We start from the raw sequence: 26,184 nt of genomic DNA on the forward strand, positions 1-26,184 counted from the left end.
TATTGATAGTTGGTATTACATCCCCAGTTTCTGGGGTATTGGGAGTTGGTATGACATCCCCAGTTTCTGGGGTATTGGGAGTTGGGTATTACACCTCCTGTTTCTGGGGTATTGAGAGTTGGGTATTACACCCCCAGTTTCTGGGGTATTGAGAGTTGGGTATTACACCCCCAGTTTCTGGGGTATTGAGAGTTGGGTATTGTACCCCCAGTTTCTGGGGTATTGAGAGTTTGGTATTGTACCCCCAGTTTCTGGGGTATTGAGAGTTGGGTATTACACCCCCAGTTTCTGGGGTATTGAGAGTTGGGGATTACACCCCCAGTTTCTGGGGTATTGAGAGTTGGGTATTACACCCCCAGTTTCTGGGGTATTGAGAGTTGGGTATTACATCCCCAGTTTCTGGGGTATTGAGAGTTGGTATTACACCCCCAGTTTCTGGGGTATTGGGAGTTGGGTATTACACCCCCAGTTTCCGGGGTATTGGGAGTTGGGTATTACACCCCCAGTTTCTGGGGTATTGAGAGTTGGGTATTACACCCTTTGTTTCTGGGGTATTGAGAGTTGGGTATTACACCCCAGGTTCTGGGGTATTGGGAGTTGGGTGTTACACCCCCAGTTTCTGGGTTATTGCGAGTTGGGTATTACACCCCAAGTTTCCGGTGTATTGAGAGTTGGGTATTACACCCCTAGTTTCTGGGGTATTGAGAGTTGGGTATTACACCCCCAGTTTCTGGGGTATTGGGAGTTGGGTATTACATCCCCAGTTTCTGGGGTATTGAGAGTTGGGTATTACACCCCCAGTTTCTGGGGTATTGGGAGTTGGGTATTACATCCCCAGTTTCTGGGGTATTGAGAGTTGGGTATTACATCCCCAGCTTCTGGGGTATTGAGAGTTGGGTATTACACCCCCAGTTTCTGGGGTATTGAGAGTTGGGTATTGTACCCCCAGATTCTGGGGCATTGAGAGTTGGGTATTACACCCCAGTTTCTGGGGTATTGAGAGTTGGGTATTACACCCCCTGTTTCTGGGGTATTGAGAGTTGGGTATTACACCCCCAGTTTCTGGGGTATTGTGAGTTGGGTATTGTACCCCCAGATTCTGGGGCATTGAGAGTTGGGTATTACACCCCAGTTTCTTGGGTATTGAGAGTAGGGTATTACACCCCCAGTTTATGGGGTATTGGGAGTTGGGTATTACACCCCCAGTTTATGGGGTATTGGGAGTTGGGTATTACACCCCCAGTTTCTGGGGTATTGAGAGTTTGGTATTATACCCCAGTTTCTGGGGTATTGATAATTCGTATAACATCCCCATTTTCTGGGGTATTGGGAGTTGGTATTACACCCCCAGTTTCTGGGGTATTGAGAGTTGGGTATTACACCCCCAGTTTCTGGGGTATTGAGAGTTGGGTATTGTACCCTCAGTTTCTGGGGTATTGAGAGTTGGGTATTGTACCCCCAGTTTCTGGGGTATTGAGAGTTGGTATTACATCCCCAGTTTGTGGGGTATTGAGAGTTGGGTATTACACCCCCACGTTTCTGGGGTATTGAGAGTTGGGTATTGTACCCCCAGTTTCTGGGGTATTGAGAGTTGGGTATTACACCCCCAGTTTCTGGGGTATTGAGAATTGGGTATTGTACCCCCAGTTTCTGGGGCTTGAGAGTTGGGTATTGTACCCCCAGTTTCTGGGGTATTGAGAGTTGGGTATTACACCCCCAGTTTCTGGGGTATTGAGAATTGGGTATTGTACCCCCAGTTTCTGGGGCTTGAGAGTTGGGTATTGTACCCCCAGATTCTGGGGTATTGAGAGTTGGGTATTACACCCCAGGTTTCTGGGGTATTGAGAGTTGGGTATTACACCCCAGGTTTCTGGGGTATTGGGAGTTGGGTATTAGACCCCCAGTTTCTGGGGTATTGGGAGTTGGGTATTACACCCCCAGTTTCTGGGGTATTGAGAGTTGGGTATTACACGCCCAGTATCTGGGGTATTGCTTCACAGCGCCAGAGTCCCAGGTTCGATTCCGGCTTGGGTCACTGTCTGTGCGGAGTCTGCACGTTCTCCCCGTGTCTGCGTGAGTTTCCTCCGAGTGCTCCGGTTTCCTCCCACAAGTTATGTTTTAAGAACTGTATCAGTGCAGTATTATTCACAGCTGTTTTATGTACATTCAGAGCGAGGCCGCCTGCTAACGTTTGGTTGTAACAAGTATGGGCAGCTTGGAGTAGGAGATTACAAGAAGAGAGATGGTATCAATGTTCTGATTGGGGCACTTGGAGGGAAACAAGTGACTCGAGTGTCCTGTGGAGACGGATTCACAATCGCATCCACTGATGGTAAATCAAAGTCAACGTTAAGCATGAGCGGTCTTCGCATTGAATAAATAAATACACATTTCGAAAATTAAAGTAATCCAGTACGCTTCTGGGGGAGCTCTGTTCGTGGATTCACATTGAGAGGAGCTGTTACAGTCCCTCCCCACATTGAGAGGAGCTGTTACAGTCCCTCGCCACATTGAGAGGAGCTGTTACAGTCCCTCCCCACATTGAGAGGAGCTGTTACAGTCCCTCCCCACATTGAGAGGAGCTGTTACAATCCCTCCCCACATTGAGAGGAGCTGTTACAGTCCCTCCCCACATTGAGAGGAGCTGTTATAGTCCCTCCCCACATTGAGAGGAGCTGTTACAATCCCTCCCCACATTGAGAGGAGCTGTTACGGTCCCTCCCCACATTGAGAGGAGCTGTTATAGTCCCTCCCCACATTGAGAGGAGCTGTTACAATCCCTCCCCACATTGAGAGGAGCTGTTACGGTCCCTCCCCACATTGAGAGGAGCTGTTACGGTCCCTCCCCACATTGAGAGGAGCTGTTACGGTCCCTCCCCACATTGAGAGGAGCTGTTATAGTCCCTCCCCACATTGAGAGGAGCTGTTACAATCCCTCCCCACATTGAGAGGAGCTGTTACGGTCCCTCCCCACATTGAGAGGAGCTGTTACGGTCCCTCCCCACATTGAGAGGAGCTGTTACGGTCCCTCCCCACATTGAGAGGAGCTGTTACGGTCCCTCCCCACATTGAGAGGAGCTGTTACGGTCCCTCCCCACATTGAGAGGAGCTGTTACAATCCCTCCCCACATTGAGAGGAGCTGTTACGGTCCCTCCCCACATTGAGAGGAGCTGTTACGGTCCCTCCCCACATTGAGAGGAGCTGTTACGGTCCCTCCCCACATTGAGAGGAGCTGTTACGGTCCCTCCCCACATTGAGAGGAGCTGTTACTGACCCCACATTGAGAGGAGCTGTTACGGTCCCTCCCCACATTGAGAGGAGCTGTTACGGTCCCTCCCCACATTGAGAGGAGCTGTTACAATCCCTCCCCACATTGAGAGGAGCTGTTACTGACCCCACATTGAGAGGAGCTGTTACGGTCGCTCCCCACATTGAGAGGAGCTGTTACGGTGCCTCCCCACATTGAAACTGGTTACAGTCCCCACATTGAGAGGAGCTGTTACGATCCCTCCCCACATTGAGAGGAGCTGTTCAGGTCCCTCCCCACATTGAGAGGAGCTGTTACAATCCCTCCCCACATTGAGAGGAGCTGTTACAATCCCTCCCCACATTGAGGGGAGCTGTTACGGTCCCTCCCCACATTTTGAGATGCTGTTACAGTCCCTCCCCACATTGAGAGGAGCTGTTACAGTCCCCTACTGGAAAGGCCATGTAACTGTGTTGGACTATTGGGAGTTGATCTTTAGTCTGATGCCTACTGCTTCTCACATGTATATCATTACGGAGACGAGTTGTTAAGTACTGACCTACTGGGTCAAAGTATTCAGGTTGAATTATTAATTTTTTTCTATCAGCATGAAAAGCCATTTCTTAACAGAAAATGGTGTCAAATCTCAGCAGGTCCGGCAGCACCTGTGGGACAAGTAGCGAGTTCACAGCTCCAGTGCTCCAGTCCATATGGCCGGAGTTGTGAAGGAGAGGCAGAGGAAAGGAAATTGGCTGTCATGACCTGCGGTGACCGACCCGAGTCCCGGTCCAGGCCCACAATGGTTGCTCTGAACTGTCCTCTGAAATGGCCACACAAGCCACTCAGTCCAAGGGGAAGTAGGCATCGGCAAGAAATGCTCTCAGCGACACCCACATCTCCTGGCAGAATAGTCCCAATCTTGCTGCCATGTTTTAAGCACCCTGTCCATTGTCATTGCCAGATAATCATATCTTTGCCTGGGGCAATGGTGGCAACGGCCGTCTTGGAATGCAAGCTACAGAGAAGGGTTTCGGTTCTGAAATCTGCACCTCCTTGCCTCGGCCGATTTTCGGTAGTCTTCACAATGTCTCGGACTTGTCCTGCCAGGGCTGGCACACTATCCTCATCGCTGGTGAGTACCCGGCTGGCACACCCCCTCACACACACCCTCACACACCCTCACCCACCCCCTCCTCACCCCTCACCCACCCCCTCCACACCCCTCACCCACCCCCTCCTCACCCCTCACCCACCCCCTCCACACCCCTCACCCACCCCCTCCTCACCCCTCACCCACCCCCTCCTCACCCCTCACCCACCCCCTCCTCACCCCTCACCCACCCCCTCCTCACCACTCACCCACCCCCTCCTCACCCCTCACCCACCCCCTCCTCACCCCTCACCCACCCCCTCCTCACCCCTCACCCACCCCCTCCTCACCCCTCACCCACCCCCTCACACACACCCTCACACACACCCTCACACATCCCTCCTCACCCCCTCGCACATCCCTCCTCACCCGCACACACACACCCTCACACACACCCTCACACACACCCTCACACACACCCTCCTCACCCCCTCACACACACCCTCCTCACCCCCTCCTCACCCACTTACACCCCCTCACACATCCCTCCTCACCCCCTCACACACCCCCTTACCCCCTCACACACACCCTCACACATCCCTCCTCACCCCCTCGCACATCCCTCCTCACCCGCACACACACACCCTCACACATCCCTCCTCACCCCCTCACACACACCCTCACACACACCCTCACACACACCCTCACACACACCCTCCTCACCCCCTCCTCACCCACTCACACCCCCTCACACATCCCTCCTCACCCCCTCACACACCCCCTTACCCCCTCACACACCCCCTCACACATCCCTCCTCACCCCCTCACACACACCCTCCTCACCCCCTCGCACATCCCTCCTCACCCCCTCACACACACCCTCACACACCCCATCACACATCCCTCCTCTCCCCCTCACACATCCCTCCTCTCACCCCCCCTCACACCCCCCTCCTCACCCCCTCAAATGCACCCTCCTCACCCCCTCACACCCCCCCAACTCACCCCCTCCTCACCCCCTCACCCACCCCCTCCTCACCCCCTAACACAGCCCCTCACACACACTCTCCTCACCCCCTCACACACACCCTCACACACACCCTCCTCACCCCCTCCTCACCCCCTCCTCACCCCCTCCTCACCCCCTCCTCACCCCCTCACCACCCCCTCACCCAACCCATCCTCACCACCCTCACACACACCCTGCTCACCCCCTCGCACATCCCTCCTCACCCGCACACACACACCCTCACACATCCCTCCTCACCCCCTCACACACACCCTCACACACCCCATCACACACCCCATCACACATCCCTCCTCTCCCCCTCACACACCCCTCCTCACCCCCTCTAATGCACCTTCCTCACCCCCTCCTCACCCCCTCACCCACCCCCTCCTCACCCCCTAACACAGCCCCTCACACACACTCTCCTCACCCCCTCACACACACCCTCACACACCCCCTCACACACCCCCTCACACACACCCTCACACACCCCCTCACACACCCCCTCACACACCCCCTCACACACCCCCTCCTCACCCCCTCCTCACCCCCTCACCACCCCCTCACCCAACCCATCCTCACCACCCTCACACACACCCTCACACACACCCTCACACACACCCTCCTCACCCCCTCCTCACCCCCTCACACCCCCCTCACACCCCCCTCACACCCCCCTCACACAGCCCCTCACACAGCCCCTCACACAGCCCCTCACACAGCCCCTCACACAGCCCCTCCTCACCCCCTCACACACCCCCTCCTCACCACCCCCTCACCCAACCCATCCTCACCACCCTCACACACACCCTCACACACTCCCTCCCTCACCCACCCCCTCCTCACCCCCTCCTCACCCCCTCCTCACCCCCTCCTCACCCCCTCTCACACCCCTCCTCACCCTCCTCACACAGCCCCTCCTCACCCCCTCACAGTCCATCCTCACCCCCTCCTCACCCCCTCTCACACCCTCTCGTCAACCCCTCACACACCCCCTCCTCACCCCCTCCTCACCCCCTCTCACACCCCCTCCTCACCCCCTCACACAGCCCCTCCTCACCCCCTCACAGCCCATCCTCACCCCCTCACACACACCCTCCTCACCCCCTCACACACCCTCACAGTCCATCCTCACCCCCTCACACACACCCTCCTCACCCCCTCCTCACCCCCTCACAGTCCATCCTCACCCCCTCACATACACACTCTCCTCACCCCCTCCTCACCCCCTCTCACACCCCCTCCTCACCCCCTCACCCACCCCCTTTCCCACCCCCTCCTCACCCCCTCACACACCCCTCCTCCTCACCCCCTCACACACACCCTCCTCACCCCCTCCTCGCCCCCTCACCCACCGCCTCCTCACCCCCTTTCACATCCCCTCCTCACCCCTTCCTCACACACCCCCTTTCACACCCCCTCCTCACCCCCTCCTCACCCCCCCCCTCACACACCCCCTCACACAGCCCCTCCTCACCCCCTTACCCACCCCCTCCTCACCCCCTCACCCACCCCCTCTTCACCCCCTCACACACACCCTCCTCACACACTCCCTCCCGCACCCCTCCCCCACCCCCTCCTCACCCCCTCACACACCCCCTCACACAGCCCCTCCTCACCCCCTCACAAACACACTCACACACCCCCTCCTCACCCCCTCACCCACCCCCTTTCCCACCCCCTCCTCACCCCCTCACACACCCCTCCTCCTCACCCCCTCACACACCCCTCCTCCTCACCCCCTCACACACCCCCTCCTCACCCCCTCACACATCCCCGCCTCGCCCCCTCACAAACGCCCTCACACCCCCCCTCCTCACCCCCTCACCCACCGCCTCCTCACCCCCTTTCACACCCCCTCCTCACCCCCTTTCACACCCCCTCCTCACCCCCTCCTCACCCACCCCCTCACACACCCCCTCACACAGCCCCTCCTCACCCCCTCACAAACACACTCACACACACCCTCCTCACCGCCTCACAACGCCCCTCCTAACCCCCTCACTCACCCCCAACCCCTTCCTTACCCCCTCACCCACCCCCTCCTCACCCCATCACACACACCCTCCTCACCCCCTCACAGACGCCCTCCCTCACACCCTCACACAGCCCCTCCTCACCCCCTCACACAGCCCCTCCTCACCCCCTCACACACACACTCACCCCCCCTCCTCACCCCATCACACACACCCTCCTCACCCCCTCACAGACTCCCTCCCTCACACCCTCACCCACCGCCTCCTCACCCCCTTTCACACCCCCTTTCACACCCCCTCCTCACCCCCTCCTCACCCCCTCCTCACACACCCCCTCACACACCCCTCACACACACCCTCACTCACACCCTCCTCACCGCCTCACTCACCCACACCCCTTCCTTACCCCCTCCCTCACACCCTCCTCACACCCTCACACAGCCCCTCCTCACCCCCTCACACTGCCCCTCCTCACCCCCTCCTCACCCCCTCATACAACCCATCCTCACCATCTCATTCACACCCTCCTAACCCCCTCACTCACACCCTCACTCACACCCTCCTAACCCCCTCACTCATCCCATCCCCCACCCCTGCCTTACCCCCTCACCCACCCCCTCCTCACCCCATCACACACACCCTCCTCACCCCCTCAGACTCCCTCCCTCACACCCTCCTCACCCCCTCACACAGCCCCTCCTCACCCCCTCACACTGCCCCTCCTCATCCCCTCACAAAACCCATCCTCACCATCTCACACACCCCCTCACACACCCCCTCACACACCCCCTCACACACACACTCCTCACCCCCTCACACACACACTCCTCACCCCCTCACACACACCCTCCTCGCCCCCTCACCACCCTCACACACTCCCTCCCTCACCGACTCCCTCTCCCACCCCCTCCTCACCCCCTCACATGCACCCTCCTCACCCCCTCACACCCCCCCAACTCACCCCCTCCTCACCCCCTCACCCACCCCCTCCTCACCCCCTAACACAGCCCCTCACACACACTCTCCTCACCCCCTCACACACACCCTCACACACACCCTCCTCACCCCCTCCTCACCCCCTCCTCACCCCCTCACCACCCCCTCACCCAACCCATCCTCACCACCCTCACACACACCCTCCTCACCCCCTCGCACGTCCCTCCTCACCCGCACACACACACCCTCACACATCCCTCCTCACCCCCTCACACACACCCTCACACACCCCATCACACACCCCATCACACATCCCTCCTCTCCCCCTCACACACCCCTCCTCACCCCCTCTAATGCACCCTCCTCACCCCCTCCTCACCCCCTCACCCACCCCCTCCTCACCCCCTAACACAGCCCCTCACACACACTCTCCTCACCCCCTCACACACACCCTCACACACCCCCTCACACACCCCCTCACACACCCCCTCACACACCCCCTCACACTCCCCCTCCTCACCCCCTCCTCACCCCCTCACCACCCCCTCACCCAACCCATCCTCACCACCCTCACACACACCCTCACACACACCCTCACACACACCCTCACACACACCCTCACACACACCCTCACACACACCCTCACACACACCCTCCTCACCCCCTCCTCACCCCCTCACACCCCCCTCACACAGCCCCTCACACAGCCCCTCACACAGCCCCTCCTCACCCCCTCACACACCCCCTCCTCACCCCCTCCTCACCACCCCCTCACCCAACCCATCCTCACCACCCTCACACACACCCTCACACACTCCCTCCCTCACCCACCCCCTCCTCACCCCCTCCTCACCCCCTCCTCACCCCCTCCTCACCCCCTCTCACACCCCTCCTCACCCTCCTCACCCCCCTCACACAGCCCCTCCTCACCCCCTCACAGTCCAACCTCACCCCCTCCTCACCCCCTCTCACACCCTCTCCTCAACCCCTCACACACCCCCTCCTCACCCCCTCCTCACCCCCTCTCACACCCCCTCCTCACCCCCTCACACAGCCCCTCCTCACCCCCTCACAGCCCATCCTCACCCCCTCACACACACCCTCCTCACCCCCTCACACACCCTCACAGTCCATCCTCACCCCCTCACACACACCCTCCTCACCCCCTCCTCACCCCCTCACAGTCCATCCTCACCCCCTCACATACACACTCTCCTCACCCCCTCCTCACCCCCTCTCACACCCCCTCCTCACCCCCTCACCCACCCCCTTTCCCACCCCCTCCTCACCCCCTCACACACCCCTCCTCCTCACCCCCTCACACAGCCCCTCCTCACCCCCTCACACTGCCCCTCCTCACCCCCTCACACAACCCATCCTCACCATCTCACACACCCCCTCACACACCCCCTCACACACCCCCTCACACACACACTCCTCACCCCCTCACACACACACTCCTCACCCCCTCACACACACCCTCCTCGCCCCCTCACCACCCTCACACACTCCCTCCCTCACCGACTCCCTCTCCCACCCCCTCCTCACCCCCTCACATGCACCCTCCTCACCCCCTCACACCCCCCCAACTCACCCCCTCCTCACCCCCTCACCCACCCCTCCTCACCCCCTAACACAGCCCCTCACACACACTCTCCTCACCCCCTCACACACACCCTCACACACACCCTCACACACACCCTCCTCACCCCCTCCTCACCCCCTCCTCACCCCCTCACCACCCCCTCACCCAACCCATCCTCACCACCCTCACACACTCCCTCCTCACCCCCTCGCACATCCCTCCTCACCCGCACACACACACCCTCACACATCCCTCCTCACACCCTCACACACACCCTCACACACCCCATCACACATCCCTCCTCTCCCCCTCACACACCCCTCCTCACCCCCTCTAATGCACCCTCCTCACCCCCTCCTCACCCCCTCACCCACCCCCTCCTCACCCCCTAACACAGCCCCTCACACACACTCTCCTCACCCCCTCACACACACCCTCACACACCCCCTCACACACCCCCTCACACACCCCCTCACACACCCCCTCCTCACCCCCTCCTCACCCCCTCACCACCCCCTCACCCAACCCATCCTCACCACCCTCACACACACCCTCACACACACCCTCACACACACCCTCACACACACCCTCCTCACCCCCTCCTCACCCCCTCACACCCCCCTCACACAGCCCCTCACACAGCCCCTCACACAGCCCCTCACACAGCCCCTCCTCACCCCCTCACACACCCCCTCCTCACCACCCCCTCACCCAACCCATCCTCACCACCCTCACACACACCCTCACACACTCCCTCCCTCACCCACCCCCTCCTCACCCCCTCCTCACCCCCTCCTCACCCCCTCTCACACCCCTCCTCACCCTCCTCACCCCCCTCACACAGCCCCTCCTCACCCCCTCACAGTCCATCCTCACCCCCTCCTCACCCCCTCTCACACCCTCTCCTCAACCCCTCACACACCCCCTCCTCACCCCCTCCTCACCCCCTCTCACACCCCCTCCTCACCCCCTCACACAGCCCCTCCTCACCCCCTCACAGCCCATCCTCACCCCCTCACACACACCCTCCTCACCCCCTCACACACCCTCACAGTCCATCCTCACCCCCTCACACACACCCTCCTCACCCCCTCCTCACCCCCTCACAGTCCATCCTCACCACCTCACATACACACTCTCCTCACCCCCTCCTCACCCCCTCTCACACCCCCTCCTCACCCCCTCACCCACCCCCTTTCCCACCCCCTCCTCACCCCCTCACACACCCCTCCTCCTCACCCCCTCACACACACCCTCCTCACCCCCTCACACACCCCCTCCTCGCCCCCTCACCCACCGCCTCCTCACCCCCTTTCACATCCCCTCCTCACCCCTTCCTTACACACCCCCTTTCACACCCCCTCCTCACCCCCCCCTCACACACCCCCTCACACAGCCCCTCCTCACCCCCTTACCCACCCCCTCCTCACCCCCTCACCCACCCCCTCTTCACCCCCTCACACACACCCTCCTCACACACTCCCTCCCGCACCCCTCCCCCACCCCCTCCTCACCCCCTCACACACCCCCTCACACAGCCCCTCCTCACCCCCTCACAAACACACTCACACACCCCCTCCTCACCCACCCCCTTTCCCACCCCCTCCTCACCCCCTCACACACCCCTCCTCCTCACCCCCTCACACACCCCCGCCTCGCCCCCTCACAAACGCCCTCACACCCCCCCTCCTCACCCCCTCACCCACCGCCTCCTCACCCCCTTTCACACCCCCTTTCACACCCCCTCCTCACCCCCCCTCCTCACCCCCTTTCACACCCCCTCCTCACCCCCTCCTCACCCCCTCCTCACCCACCCCCTCACACACCCCCTCACACAGCCCCTCCTCACCCCCTCACAAACACACTCACACACACCCTCCTCACCGCCTCACAACGCCCCTCCTAACCCCCTCACTCACCCCCAACCCCTTCCTTACCCCCTCACCCACCCCCTCCTCACCCCATCACACACACCCTCCTCACCCCCTCACAGACTCCCTCCCTCACACCCTCACACAGCCCCTCCTCACCCCCTCACACACACACTCACCCCCCCTCCTCAACCCATCACACACACCCTCCTCACCCCCTCACAGACTCCCTCCCTCACACCCTCACCCACCGCCTCCTCACCCCCTTTCACACCCCCTCCTCACCCCCTCCTCACCCCCTCCTCACCCCCTCCTCACCCCCTCCTCACACACCCCCTCACACACCCCTCACACACACCCTCACTCACACCCTCCTCACCGCCTCACTCACCCCCACCCCTTCCTTACCCCCTCCCTCACACCCTCCTCACACCCTCACACAGCCCCTCCTCACCCCCTCACACTGCCCCTCCTCACCCCCTCCTCACCCCCTCATACAACCCATCCTCACCATCTCATTCACACCCTCCTAACCCCCTCACTCACACCCTCACTCACACCCTCACTCACACCCTCCTAACCCCCTCACTCATCCCATCCCCCACCCCTGCCTTACCCCCTCACCCACCCCCTCCTCACCCCATCACACACACCCTCCTCACCCCCTCAGACTCCCTCCCTCACACCCTCCTCACCCCCTCACACAGCCCCTCCTCACCCCCTCACACTGCCCCTCCTCATCCCCTCACACAACCCATCCTCACCATCTCACACACCCCCTCACACACCCCCTCACACACCCCCTCACACACACACTCCTCACCCCCTCACACACACACTCCTCACCCCCTCACACACACCCTCCTCGCCCCCTCACCACCCTCACACACTCCCTCCCTCACCGACTCCCTCTCCCACCCCCTCCTCACCCCCTCACACACCCCCTCCTCACCCCCTCACACACACCCTCACACCCCCCCCTCCTTACCCCCTCACACCCCCCCTCCTCACCCCCTCACCCACCCCCTCCTCACCCCCTCTCACACCCCCTCCTCACCCCCTCACACAGCCCCTCCTCACCCCCTCACAGTCCATCCTCACCCCCTCCTCACCCCCTCACACACACCCTCCTCACCCCCTCACCCACCCCCTTCTCATCCCCTTCTTACCCCCTCCTCACCCCCTCTCACCCCCGCTCCTCACCCCCTCACAGTCCATCCTCACCCCCTCCTCACCCCCTCACACACCCTCTCCTCACCCCCTCACACACACCCTCCTCACCCCCTCCTCACCCCCTCCTCACCCACTCTCACACCCCCTCCTCACCCCCTCACACAGCCCCTCCTCACAGTCCATCCTCACCCCCTCCTCACCCCCTCACACACACCCCCCTCACCCACCCCCTCCTCACCCCCTCCTCACCCCCTCTCACACCCCCTCTCACACCCCCTCCTCTCCCCCTCACACAGCCCCTCCTCACCCCCTCACAGTCCATCCTCACCCCCTCACATCCACCCTCTCCTCACCCCCTCCTCACCCCCTCTCACACCCCCTCCTCACCCCGTCACACAGCCCCTCCTCACCCCCTCACAGTACATCCTCACCCCCTCCTCATCCCCTCACACAGCCCCTCCTCACCCCCTCCTCTTCCCCTCACACAGCCCCTCCTCACCCCTTCACAGTCTATCCTCACCCCCTCCTCACCCCCTCACACACACCACCCTCACTCACCCCCTCCTCACCCCCTCCTCACCCCCTCACACACCCCCCCCCTCACTCACCCCCTCCTCACCCCCTCTCACACCCCCTCCTCTCCCCCTCACACAGCCCCTCCTCACCCCCTCACAGTCCATCCTCACCCCCTCACATACACCCTCTCCTCACCCCCTCCTCACCCCCTCTCACACCCCCTCCTCTCCCCCTCACACAGCCCCTCCTCACCCCCTCACAGTCCATCCTCACCCCCTCACATACACCCTCTCCTCACCCCCTCCTCACCCCCTCACACACCCTCTCCTCACCCCCTCACACACCCTCTCCTCACCCCCTCACACACACCCTCCTCACCCCCTCCTCACCCCCTCCTCACCCACTCTCACACCCCCTCCTCACCCCCTCACACAGCCCCTCCTCACAGTCCATCCTCACCCCCTCCTCACCCCCTCACACACACCCCCCTCACCCACCCCCTCCTCACCCCCTCTCACACCCCCTCTCACACCCCCTCCTCTCCCCCTCACACAGCCCCTCCTCACCCACTCACAGTCCATCCTCACCCCCTCACATCCACCCCCTCACACACCCTCTCCTCACCCCCTCTCACACACCCCCCTCAATTTATTTTGCATTGAGAGAGCGAGGCTCAGTTCCGCACAGTTGCTGCGATGAGCCTGGTACCCCTGATGTTCTGGTTGGGAGGGGAGGGGGTCACCCACTGAACCACAGCTGGCACTGTGACGCTGTTTATATCCGATCACAGAGTGTGGGGAGTTTTTCACCATCTCCACCTTCCTGTCTGCTCTCCAGCAAATGTGACGGTGGAAGCCAGTTTTGGATGGTGGCGTGTTCTCAGTTCTCTTCGTCCTGACTCTAGTTGCTTTGTGGAGTTCATGACCTGTTGCTGTCCGAAACCACTTTCAGATACAAACACTGTGCCTTTGCTATTCCAGAAATTGTGCTCGCCTCGAAAACCATTCGATCGAACAGCAGTGGCCTGTCTATTGGAGCTGGTGAGTATCGCGGCGACGTGCAAAGATGTTCCCATTAGCTGACCGTGCAAGAACTAGGGGTCAAAGATATAATGTTTGGTGCAAATGTTACAGGAAGGATGAGAGAATCTCAGATCTCTGAGCCTGAGTCGGCAATTCAGCATCTGGAGTTTGCTCCACCATTCAGTACGATCATGGCTGATCTCATCTCCACCTCCCTGTCTGCTCCCCACAACCCTTCCTCCCGCTGTTAATTAGAAACTTATCTGTCTCCTCCTTAAATTTGTTCCGTGTTCCGGCATCCACTGCACTCAGGCTAGAGAATTCCAGAGTTTCCGACCATCTAAATGAAGTGATTCCACCTCATTTCTGTTTTAAATCTTCCATTTCTTAGCCAAAATCTATGACCTCTTGTAAGAGTGAGTGTGTGTGTCAGAGAGAGAGTGTGTGTGTCAGAGAGAGAGTGTGTGTGTCAGAGAGAGAGTGTGTGTGTCAGAGAGAGAGTGTGTGTGTGTCAGAGAGAGTGTGTGTGTGTCAGAGAGTGTGTGTGTCAGAGAGAGAGTGTGTGTGTCAGAGAGAGAGTGTGTGTGTCAGAGAGAGAGTGTGTGTGTCAGAGAGAGAGTGTGTGTGTCAGAGAGAGAGTGTGTGTGTCAGAGAGAGAGTGTGTGTGTGTCAGAGAGTGTGTGTGTCAGAGAGAGAGTGTGTGTGTCAGAGAGAGAGTGTGTGTGTCAGAGAGAGAGTGTGTGTGTCAGAGAGAGAGTGTGTGTGTCAGAGAGAGAGTGTGTGTGTCAGAGAGAGAGTGTGTGTGTCAGAGAGAGAGAGTGTGTGTGTCAGAGAGTGTGTGTGTCAGAGAGAGAGTGTGTGTGTCAGAGAGAGTGTGTGTGTCAGAGAGAGAGTGTGTGTGTCAGAGAGAGAGTGTGTGTGTCAGAGAGAGAGTGTGTGTGTCAGAGAGAGAGTGTGTGTCAGAGAGAGAGTGTGTGTGTCAGAGAGAGAGTGTGTGTGTCAGAGAGAGAGTGTGTGTGTCAGAGAGAGAGTGTGTGTGTCAGAGAGAGAGTGTGTGTGTCAGAGAGAGAGTGTGTGTGTCAGAGAGAGAGTGTGTGTGTCAGAGAGAGAGTGTGTGTGTCAGAGAGAGAGTGTGTGTGTCAGAGAGAGAGAGTGTGTGTGTCAGAGAGAGAGAGTGTGTGTGTGTCAGAGAGAGAGAGTGTGTGTGTCAGAGAGAGAGAGTGTGTGTGTCAGAGAGAGAGAGTGTGTGTGTCAGAGAGAGAGAGTGTGTGTGTCAGAGAGAGAGTGTGTGTGTCAGAGAGAGAGTGTGTGTGTCAGAGAGAGTGTGTGTGTCAGAGAGAGAGTGTGTGTGTCAGAGAGAGAGTGTGTGTGTCAGAGAGAGAGTGTGTGTGTCAGAGAGAGAGTGCGTGTGTCAGAGAGAGAGTGCGTGTGAAGAAGAAATTACTACTGTGGTCCTTAATGGACACTTTCCCTTGTCATGGCGCGTAGCACAGTGGTTAGCACTGTTGTTTCACGACGCCAGGGTCCCGGGTTCGTTTCCCCGCTGGGTCACTGTCTGTGCGGAGTCTGCACGTTCTCCCCGTGTCTGCGTGGGTTTCCTCCGGGTGCTCCGGTTTCCTCCCACAGTCCAAAGATGTGCAGGTTAGGTGGATTGACAAACATAAATTGCCCTTAGTGTCCAAAAAAGATTAGGTGGAGTTATGGGGATAGGGTGGAGGTGTGGGCTTGGGTGGGTTGCTCTTTCCAAGGGCCAGTGCAGACTCGATGGGCCGAATTGCCTCCTTTTGCACTTTAGATTCTATGATTCTATGTCTAAGTGATTACTTCATACCCCCCTGTTTTAATTTGTGCCCTCAACTCATCTGCCTTGTTCATCAGACTCCTTGCATTAAAATAAATGCCATCCAGTCAAGCCAAACTCCTTTGAGACTTAAATGGTCTAGAAATGATATACCTTCCTGACTCACTTGATGTCTCTTCTAATGTTTGTGTGTGTGGGGGTGGGGGGCGCTGTGAGGGGGGTGGTGTTTAACTTGTATTGATATCAGTGTTATTACTCCTGGGTGTGTGCTGTCCCCTGTCCATCTCACAGCTGCTGACTCTCCTGATATCTGTCCAGTTCCACAGGGGTCGGCACTGGAGGAAGATTTCAGAAACGAGCAGGATGATGACGGGCAAAACGGGATGAAAAGAACAGCGGAGGACAAGCGAGGAATTGGAACGTTCAGCCCAATCAAGTCTTCCAGCAATCTAACCGAGAGCTCCTGTCCCGACTGGCTTCTACAGGTGATCACGCAGAATAAGACAGGGCATATCTGGGCACAGGGAATGGCAGGGTAGAGAAACACTCCAGGTTAAATGTCAGCTCCATGCTGAGACACTTCACTTTAGCCAGATCACAGGAACATCATCACAGTTTGATATGGTTCGTATTCCTGCAATGATCACTGTCCACTGCATCTTGCTATATGTTTAGGGATTAGTGCCTGTGTGTGTGTCTGTCTCTATGTGTATCTAGGTGAGACGGCCTGTGTGTGTCAGTTTGTCTGTCTGTTTCTGCCTGTGTGTTTGTGTGCCTGTCTTTCTCTGTGTGTGTCTGCCTGTGTGTGTGTCTGTCTCAGTGTGCCTGTGTGTCCGTCTGTCTGCCTGCCTGTGTGTTTGTCTGTGTGAATGACTGTATATGTGTGTCTGTCTGTCTCTGTGTAAGTTTGAATGTCTGTCTGACTATGTGTCTGTTTCTGCCTGTGTTTGTGCCTGTCTGTGTCTCCAGCTCCTCCAAGACCGAGTTCAGGAACCGGAGCTGGAGTTGGAAGAACTTCGGATCATTCGGGAGGCAGAAGGGGTCATAGATAGCAGCTTCAGGGAATGAGTTACACCAAAGATTGGAGATAGGTGGGTAACTGTAAGAGGGACTGGAAAAAAGCAGTCAGTGCAGGGATCCCCTGCGGTCGTTCCCCTGAGAAACAAGTATACCGCTTTGGATACTTGTGGGGGGGACGACTTACCAGGGGTAAGCCATGGGGTACGGGCCTCTGGCACGGAGTCTGTCCCTGTTGCTCAGAAGGGAAGGGGGGAGAGGAGCAGAGCATTAGTAATTGGGGACTCTATAGTCAGGGGCACAGATAGGAGATTTTGTGGGAGCGTGAGAGGCTCACGTTTGTTATGTTGCCTCCCAGGTGCAAGGGTACGTGATGTCTCGGATCGTGTTTTCCGGGTCCTTAGGGGGGAGGGGGAGCAGCCCCAAGTCGTGGTCCACATTGGCACTAACGACATAGGTAGGAAAGGGTACAAGGATGTCAGGCAGGCTTTCAGGGAGCTAGGATGGAAGCTCAGAACTAGAACAAACAGAGTTGTTATCTCTGGGTTGTTGCCCGTGCCACGTGATAGTGAGATGAGGAATAGGGAGAGAGAGCAATTAAACACGTGGCTACAGGGATGGTGCAGGCGGGAGGGATTCAGATTTCTGGATAACTGGGGCTCTTTCTGGGGAAGGTGGGACCTCTACAGACAGGATGGTCTACATCTGAACCTGAGGGGCACAAATATTCTGGGGGGGAGATTTGTTAGTGCTCTTTGGGGGGGGGTTTAAACTAATGCAGCAGGGGCATGGGAACCTGGATTGTAGTTTTAGGGTAAGGGAGAATGAGAGTATAGAGGTCAGGAGCACAGATTTGACGTCGCAGGAGGGGGCCAGTGTTCAGGTAGGTGGTTTGAAGTGTGTCTACTTCAATGCCAGGAGTATACGAAATAAGGTAGGGGAACTGGCAGCATGGGTTGGTAACTGGGACTTCGATGTTGTGGCCATTTCGGAGACATGGATAGAGCAGGGACAGGAATGGATGTTGCAGGTTCCGGGGTTTAGGTGTTTTAGTAAGCTCAGAGAAGGAGGCAAAAGAGGGGGAGGTGTGGCGCTGCTAGTCAAGAGCAGTATTACGGTGGCGGAGAGGATGCTAGATGGGGACTCATCTTCCGAGGTAGTATGGGCTGAGGTTAGAAACATGAAAGGAGAGGTCACCCTGTTGGGAGTCTTCTATAGGCCTCCAAATAGTTCTAGGGATGTAGAGGGAAGGATGGCGAGGATGATCCTGGATAAGAGCGAAAGTAACAGGGTAGTTATTATGGGAGACTTTGACTTTCCAAATATTGACTGGAAAAGATATAGTTCAAGTACATTAGATGGGTCGTTTTTTGTACAGTGTGTGCAGGAGGGTTTCCTGACACAATTTGTTGACAGGCCAACAAGAGGCGAGGCCACGTTGGATTTGGTTTTGGGTAATGAACCAGGCCAGGTGTTGGATTTGGAGGTAGGAGAGCACTTTGGGGACAGTGACCACAATTCGGTGAAGTTTACGTTAATGATGGAAAGGGATAAGTATACACCGCAGGGCAAGAGTTATAGCTGGGGGAAGGGCAATTATGATGCCATAGACGTGACTTGGGGGGGATAAGGTGGAGAAGTAGGCTGCAAGTGTTGGGCACACTGGATAAGTGGAGCTTGTTCAAGAATCAGCTACTGCGTGTTCTTGATAAGTATGTACCGGTCAGACAGGGAGGAAGGCGCCGAGCGAGGGAACCGTGGTTTACCAAAGAAGTGGAATCTCTTGTTAAGAGGAAGAAGGAGGCCTATGTGAAGATGAGGTGTGAAGTTTCAGTTGGGGCGATGGATAGTTACAAGGTAGCGAGGAAGGATCTAAAGAGAGAGCTAAGACGAACAAGGAGGGGACATGAGAAGTATTTGGCAGGTAGGATCAAGGAAAACCCAAAAGCTTTCTATCGGTATGTCAGGAATAAGCGAATGACTAGGGAAAGAGTAGGACCAGTCAAGGACAGGGATGGGAAGTTGTGTGTGGAGTCTGAAGAGATAGGCGAGATACTAAATGAATATTTTTCGTCAGTATTCACTTAGGAAAAATATAATGTTGTGGAGGAGAATGCTGAGACCCAGGCTAATAGAATAGATGGCATTGAGGTACGTAGGGAAGAGGTGTTGGCAATTCTGGACAGGCTGAAAATAGATAATTCCCCGGGTCCTGATGGGATTTATCCTAGGATTCTCTGGGAGGCCAGGGAAGAGATTGCTGGACCTTTGGCTTTGATTTTTATGTCATCATTGGCTACAGGAATAGTGCCAGAGGACTGGAGGATAGCAAATGTGGTCCCTTTGTTCAAAAAGGGGAGCAGAGACAACCCCGGCAACTATAGACCGGTGAGCCTCATGCCTGTAGTGGGTAAAGTCTTGGAGGGGATTATAAGAGACAAGATTTATAATCATCTAGATAGGAATAATATGATCAGGGATAGTCAGCATGGCTTTGTGAAGGGTAGGTCATGCCTCACAAACCTTATCGAGTTCTTTGAGAAGGTGACTGAACAGGTAGACGAGGGTAGAGCAGTTGATGTGGTGTATATGGATTTCAGCAAAGCGTTTGATAAGGTTCCCCACTGTAGGCTATTGCAGAAAATACGGAGGCCGGAGATGGAGGGTGATTTAGAGATGTGGATCAGAAATTGGCTAGCTGAAAGAAGACAGAGGGTGATGGGAAATGTTCAGAATGGAGTTCAGTTACAAGTGGAGTACCACAAGGATCTGTTCTGGGGCCGTTGCTGTTGTCATTTTTATCAATGACCGAGAGGAAGGCGCAGAAGGGTGGGTGAGTAAATTTGCAGACGATACTAAAGTCGGTGGTGTTGTCGATAGTGTGGAAGGATGTAGCAGGTTACAGAGGGATATAGATAAGCTGCAGAGCTGGGCTGAGAGGTGGCAAATGGAGTTTAATGTAGAGAAGTGTGAGGTTCACTTTGGAAGGAATAACAGGAATGCGGAATATTTAGCTAATGGTAAAGTTCTTGGAAGTGTGGATGAGCAGAGGGATCTAGGTGTCCATGTACATAGATCCCTGAAAGTTGCCACCCAGGTTGATAGGGTTGTGAAGAAGGCCTATGGAGCGTTGGCCTTTATTGGTAGAGGGATTGAGTTCCGGAGTCAGGAGGTCATGTTGCAGCTGTACAGAACTCTGGTACGGCCGCATTTGGAGTATTGCGTACAGTTCTGGTCACCGCATTATAGGAAGGACGTGGAAGCTTTGGAGCGGGTGCAGAGGAGATTTACCAGGATGTTGCCTGGTATGGAGGGAAAATCTTACGAGGAAAGGCTGATGGACTTGAGGTTGTTTTCGTTGGAGAGAAGAAGGTTAAGAGGAGACTTAATAGAGGCATACAAAATGATCAGGGGGTTAGATAGGGTGGACAGTGAGAGCCTTCTCGCGCGGATGGAAATGGCTAGCACGAGGGGACATAACTTTAAACTGAGGGGTAATAGATATAGGACAGAGGTCAGAGGTAGGTTCTTTACGCAAAAAGTAGTGAGGCCGTGGAATGCCCTACCTGCTACAGTAGTGAACTCGCCAACATTGAGGGCATTTAAAAGTTTATTGGATAAATATATGGATGATAATGGCATAGTGTAGGTTAGATGGCTTTTGTTTCGGTGCAACATCGTGGGCCGAAGGGCCTGTACTGCGTTGTATCGTTCTATGTTCTGTTTGTGCCTGCCTGTGTGTCCGTCTGCCTGTGTGTCCGTCTGCCTGTGTGTCCGTCTGCCTGTGTGTCCGTCTGCCTGTGTGTCCGTCTGCCTGTCTTTGTGTGTTTCTGTCTGTGTGTCTTGTCTGTATGTATGTGTGTGTGTGCCTGTTTTCCATTCTGTGTGTGTCTGTCTGTGTGTGTCTCTCTCTGCCTATGTGTGTGTGTGTGTCTGTCTCTCTCTCTGTCTCTCTATCCCTGCTTGTCTATTTCTCTCTCTCTGCCTGCCGACCTGTCTTTCTCTTCCTGTCTGTCTCTCTCTCCCTGTCTGTCTGTCTGTCTATCCGTCTATGTCTCTCTCTCTCTCTCTCTCTCTCTCTGCATATCTCTCTCCCTGTGTGCATCTCTGTCTCTCTATCTGCCTGTGTGTGTGTGTGTGTATCTATCTCTCTGCCTGTCTGTCTCTCTCACTCTGCCTGTCTCTCTCTCTCTCTGTGCCTGTGTCTGCCTATCTCTCTATGCCTGTCTATCTCTCTCTCTGCCTGTCTGTCTCTCTCTGCCTGCCTGTCTGTCTCCCTCCCTGCCTTAGTGCCTCTCTCCCTGTCTGTCTCTCCCTCTCTCTGTCACTCTTTCTGCCTGGGTCTCACTCGCCCTCTTCATACCTCTCTCCCTACCTGCCTGTGTGTGCCTCTATCTCTCTGCCTGTGTGTGCCTCTATCTCTCTGCCTGTGTGTGTCTCTGTCTCTCTGCCTGTGAGTGCCTCTGCCTGCGTGTCGCTCTCTCTGCCTGTGTGTCGCTCTCTCTGCCTGTGTGTCGCTCTCTCTGCCTGTGTGTCGCTCTCTCTGCCTGTGTGTCGCTCTCTCTGCCTGTGTGTCACTCTCTCTGCCTGTGTGTTGCTCTCTCTGCCTGTGTCGCTCTCTCTGCCTGTGTCGCTCTCTCTGCCTGTGTCGCTCTCTCTGCCTGTGTCGCTCTCTCTCTGCCTGTGTGTCGCTCTCTCTCTGCCTGTGTGTCGCTCTCTCTGCCTGTGTGTCGCTCTCTCTGCCTGTGTGTCGCTCTCTCTGCCTGTGTGTCGCTCTCTCTCTGCCTGTGTGTCGCTCTCTCTCTGCCTGCGTGTCGGGCTCTCTCTGCCTGTGTGTCGCTCTCTCTCTGCCTGTGTGTCGCTCTCTCTCTGCCTGTGTGTCGCTCTCTCTCTGCCTGTGTGTCGCTCTCTCTCTGCCTGTGTGTCGCTCTCTCTCTGCCTGTGTGTCGCTCTCTCTCTGCCTGTGTGTCGCTCTCTCTCTGCCTGTGTGTCACTCTCTCTGCCTGTGTGTCGCTCTCTCTGCCTGTGTGTCGCTCTCTCTGCCTGTGTGTCGCTCTCTCTGCCTGTGTGTCGCTCTCTCTGCCTGTGTGTCGCTCTCTCTGCCTGTGTGTCGCTCTCTCTGCCTGTGTGTCGCTCTCTCTGCCTGTGTGTCGCTCTCTCTCTGCCTGTGTGTCGCTCTCTCTCTGCCTGCGTGTCGCTCTCTGCCTGCGTGTCGCGCTCTCTCTGCCTGCGTGTCGCGCTCTCTCTGCCTGCGTGTCGCGCTCTCTCTGCCTGCGTGTCGCTCTCTCTCTGCCTGCGTGTCGCTCTCTCTCTGCCTGCGTGTCGCTCTCTCTCTGCCTGCGTGTCGCTCTCTCTCTGCCTGCGTGTCGCTCTCTCTCTGCCTGCGTGTCGCTCTCTCTCTGCCTGCGTGTCGCTCTCTCTCTGCCTGCGTGTCGCTCTCTCTCTGCCTGCGTGTCGCTCTCTCTCTGCCTGCGTGTCGCTCTCTCTCTGCCTGTGTGTCGCTCTCTCTGCCTGCGTGTCGCTCTCTCTCTGCCTGTGTGTCGCTCTCTCTCTGCCTGTGTGTCGCTCTCTCTCTGCCTGCGTGTCGCTCTCTCTCTGCCTGCGTGTCGCTCTCTCTCTGCCTGCGTGTCGCTCTCTCTCTGCCTGTGTGTCGCTCTCTCTCTGCCTGTGTGTCGCTCTCTCTCTGCCTGTGTGTCGCTCTCTCTCTGCCTGTGTGTCGCTCTCTGCCTGCGTGTCGCTCTCTGCCTGCGTGTCGCGCTCTCTCTGCCTGCGTGTCGCGCTCTCTCTGCCTGCGTGTCGCTCTCTCTCTGCCTGCGTGTCGCTCTCTCTCTGCCTGCGTGTCGCTCTCTCTGCCTGTGTGTCGCTCTCTCTGCCTGTGTGTTGCTCTCTCTGCCTGTGTGTTGCTCTCTCTGCCTGTGTGTTGCTCTCTCTGCCTGTGTCGCTCTCTCTGCCTGTGTCGCTCTCTCTGCCTGTGTGTCGCTCTCTCTGCCTGTGTGTCGCTCTCTCTGCCTGTGTGTCGCTCTCTCTGCCTGTGTGTCGCTCTCTCTGCCTGTGTGTCGCTCTCTCTGCCTGTGTGTCGCTCTCTCTGCCTGTGTGTCGCTCTCTCTGCCTGTGTGTCGCTCTCTCTGCCTGTGTGTCGCTCTCTCTGCCTGTGTGTCGCTCTCTCTGCCTGTGTGTCGCTCTCTCTGCCTGTGTGTCGCTCTCTCTGCCTGTGTGTCGCTCTCTCTGCCTGTGTGTCGCTCTCTCTGCCTGTGTGTTGCTCTCTCTGCCTGTGTCGCTCTCTCTGCCTGTGTCGCTCTCTCTGCCTGTGTCGCTCTCTCTCTGCCTGTGTGTCGCTCTCTCTCTGCCTGTGTGTCGCTCTCTCTCTGCCTGTGTGTCGCTCTCTCTGCCTGTGTGTCGCTCTCTCTGCCTGTGTGTCGCTCTCTCTGCCTGTGTGTCGCTCTCTCTCTGCCTGTGTGTCGCTCTCTCTCTGCCTGCGTGTCGCGCTCTCTCTGCCTGCGTGTCGCGCTCTCTCTGCCTGTGTGTCGCTCTCTCTCTGCCTGTGTGTCGCTCTCTCTCTGCCTGTGTGTCGCTCTCTCTCTGCCTGTGTGTCGCTCTCTCTCTGCCTGTGTGTCGCTCTCTCTCTGCCTGTGTGTCGCTCTCTCTCTGCCTGTGTGTCGCTCTCTCTCTGCCTGTGTGTCGCTCTCTCTCTGCCTGTGTGTCGCTCTCTCTCTGCCTGTGTGTCGCTCTCTCTGCCTGTGTGTCGCTCTCTCTGCCTGTGTGTCGCTCTCTCTGCCTGTGTGTCGCTCTCTCTGCCTGTGTGTCGCTCTCTCTGCCTGTGTGTCGCTCTCTCTCTGCCTGTGTGTCGCTCTCTCTCTGCCTGCGTGTCGCTCTCTGCCTGCGTGTCGCGCTCTCTCTGCCTGCGTGTCGCGCTCTCTCTGCCTGCGTGTCGCGCTCTCTCTGCCTGCGTGTCGCGCTCTCTCTGCCTGCGTGTCGCGCTCTCTCTGCCTGCGTGTCGCGCTCTCTCTGCCTGCGTGTCGCGCTCTCTCTGCCTGCGTGTCGCTCTCTCTCTGCCTGCGTGTCGCTCTCTCTCTGCCTGCGTGTCGCTCTCTCTCTGCCTGCGTGTCACTCTCTCTGCCTGCGTGTCGCTCTCTCTCTGCCTGCGTGTCGCTCTCTCTCTGCCTGCGTGTCGCTCTCTCTCTGCCTGCGTGTCGCTCTCTCTCTGCCTGCGTGTCGCTCTCTCTCTGCCTGTGTGTCGCTCTCTCTGCCTGCGTGTCGCTCTCTCTCTGCCTGTGTGTCGCTCTCTCTCTGCCTGTGTGTCGCTCTCTCTCTGCCTGCGTGTCGCTCTCTCTCTGCCTGCGTGTCGCTCTCTCTCTGCCTGTGTGTCGCTCTCTCTCTGCCTGTGTGTCGCTCTCTCTCTGCCTGTGTGTCGCTCTCTCTCTGCCTGTGTGTCGCTCTCTGCCTGCGTGTCGCTCTCTGCCTGCGTGTCGCTCTCTGCCTGCGTGTCGCGCTCTCTCTGCCTGCGTGTCGCGCTCTCTCTGCCTGCGTGTCGCTCTCTCTCTGCCTGCGTGTCGCTCTCTCTCTGCCTGCGTGTCGCTCTCTCTCTGCCTGCGTGTCGCTCTCTCTGCCTGCGTGTCGCTCTCTCTCTGCCTGCGTGTCGCTCTCTCTCTGCCTGCGTGTCGCTCTCTCTCTGCCTGCGTGTCGCTCTCTCTCTGCCTGCGTGTCGCTCTCTCTCTGCCTGCGTGTCGCTCTCTCTCTGCCTGCGTGTCGCTCTCTCTCTGCCTGCGTGTCGCTCTCTCTCTGCCTGCGTGTCGCTCTCTCTCTGCCTGCGTGTCGCTCTCTCTCTGCCTGCGTGTCGCTCTCTCTCTGCCTGCGTGTCGCTCTCTCTCTGCCTGCGTGTCGCTCTCTCTCTGCCTGCGTGTCGCTCTCTCTCTGCCTGCGTGTCGCTCTCTCTCTGCCTGTGTGTCGCTCTCTCTGCCTGCGTGTCGCTCTCTCTCTGCCTGCGTGTCGCTCTCTCTCTGCCTGCGTGTCGCTCTCTCTCTGCCTGCGTGTCGCTCTCTCTCTGCCTGCGTGTCGCTCTCTCTCTGCCTGCGTGTCGTTCTCTCTCTGCCTGTGTGTCGCTCTCTCTGCCTGTGTGTCGCTCTCTCTCTGCCTGTGTGTCGCTCTCTCTCTGCCTGTGTGTCGCTCTCTCTCTGCCTGTGTGTCGCTCTCTCTCTGCCTGTGTGTCGCTCTCTCTCTGCCTGTGTGTCGCTCTCTCTCTGCCTGCGTGTCGCTCTCTCTCTGCCTGTGTGTCGCTCACTCTGCCTGCGTGTCGCTCTCTCTCTGCCCGTCTCTCTCTGCCCGTCTCTCTCTGCCCGTCTCTCTCTGCCCGTCTCTCTCTGCCCGTCTCTCTGCCCGTCTCTCTGCCCGTCTCTCTCTGCCCGTCTCTCTCTGCCCGTCTCTCTCTGCCCGTCTCTCTGCCCGTCTCTCTCTGCCCGTCTCTCTCTGCCCGTCTCTCTCTGCCCGTCTCTCTCTGCCCGTCTCTCTCTGCCCGTCTCACTCTGCCCGTCTCTCTCTGCCCGTCTCTCTGCCCGTCTCTCTCTGCCCGTCTCTCTCTGCCCGTCTCTCTCTGCCCGTCTCTCTCTGCCCGTCTCTCTCTGCCCGTCTCTCTGCCCGTCTCTCTCTGCCCGTCTCTCTCTGCCCGTCTCTCTCTGCCCGTCTCTCTCTGCCCGTCTCTCTCTGCCCGTCTCTCTCTGCCCGTCTCTCTGCCCGTCTCTCTCTGCCCGTCTCACTCTGCCCGTCTCTCTCTGCCCGTCTCTCTCTGCCCGTCTCTCTCTGCCCGTCTCTCTCTGCCCGTCTCTCTCTGCCCGTCTCTCTCTGCCCGTCTCTCTGCCCGTCTCTCTCTGCCCGTCTCTCTCTGCCCGTCTCTCTCTGCCCGTCTCACTCTGCCCGTCTCACTCTGCCCCTCTCTCTCTGCCCGTC

The 26,184-nt window shown here is 57.9% G+C and overlaps 1 protein-coding gene across 1 annotated transcript in view; it reads left to right on the plus strand.

The window, feature by feature from the left end:
- The window catches only part of nek9 (NIMA related kinase 9), a 125,907-nt gene that overhangs the window by 27,185 nt on the left and 72,538 nt on the right, over nucleotides 1-26,184 (plus strand). Inside the window, exons 6-9 of the mRNA XM_072494605.1 lie at nucleotides 2,171-2,332; nucleotides 4,210-4,380; nucleotides 14,385-14,444; nucleotides 16,546-16,712. Of these exons, the coding sequence (XP_072350706.1) occupies nucleotides 2,171-2,332; nucleotides 4,210-4,380; nucleotides 14,385-14,444; nucleotides 16,546-16,712 (560 nt within the window). The remainder of the gene's footprint in view (nucleotides 1-2,170; nucleotides 2,333-4,209; nucleotides 4,381-14,384; nucleotides 14,445-16,545; nucleotides 16,713-26,184) is intronic.

Source organism: Scyliorhinus torazame, chromosome 2 (genome assembly GCF_047496885.1).
Source record: "Scyliorhinus torazame isolate Kashiwa2021f chromosome 2, sScyTor2.1, whole genome shotgun sequence".
Taxonomy (NCBI): Eukaryota; Metazoa; Chordata; class Chondrichthyes; order Carcharhiniformes; family Scyliorhinidae; genus Scyliorhinus; species Scyliorhinus torazame.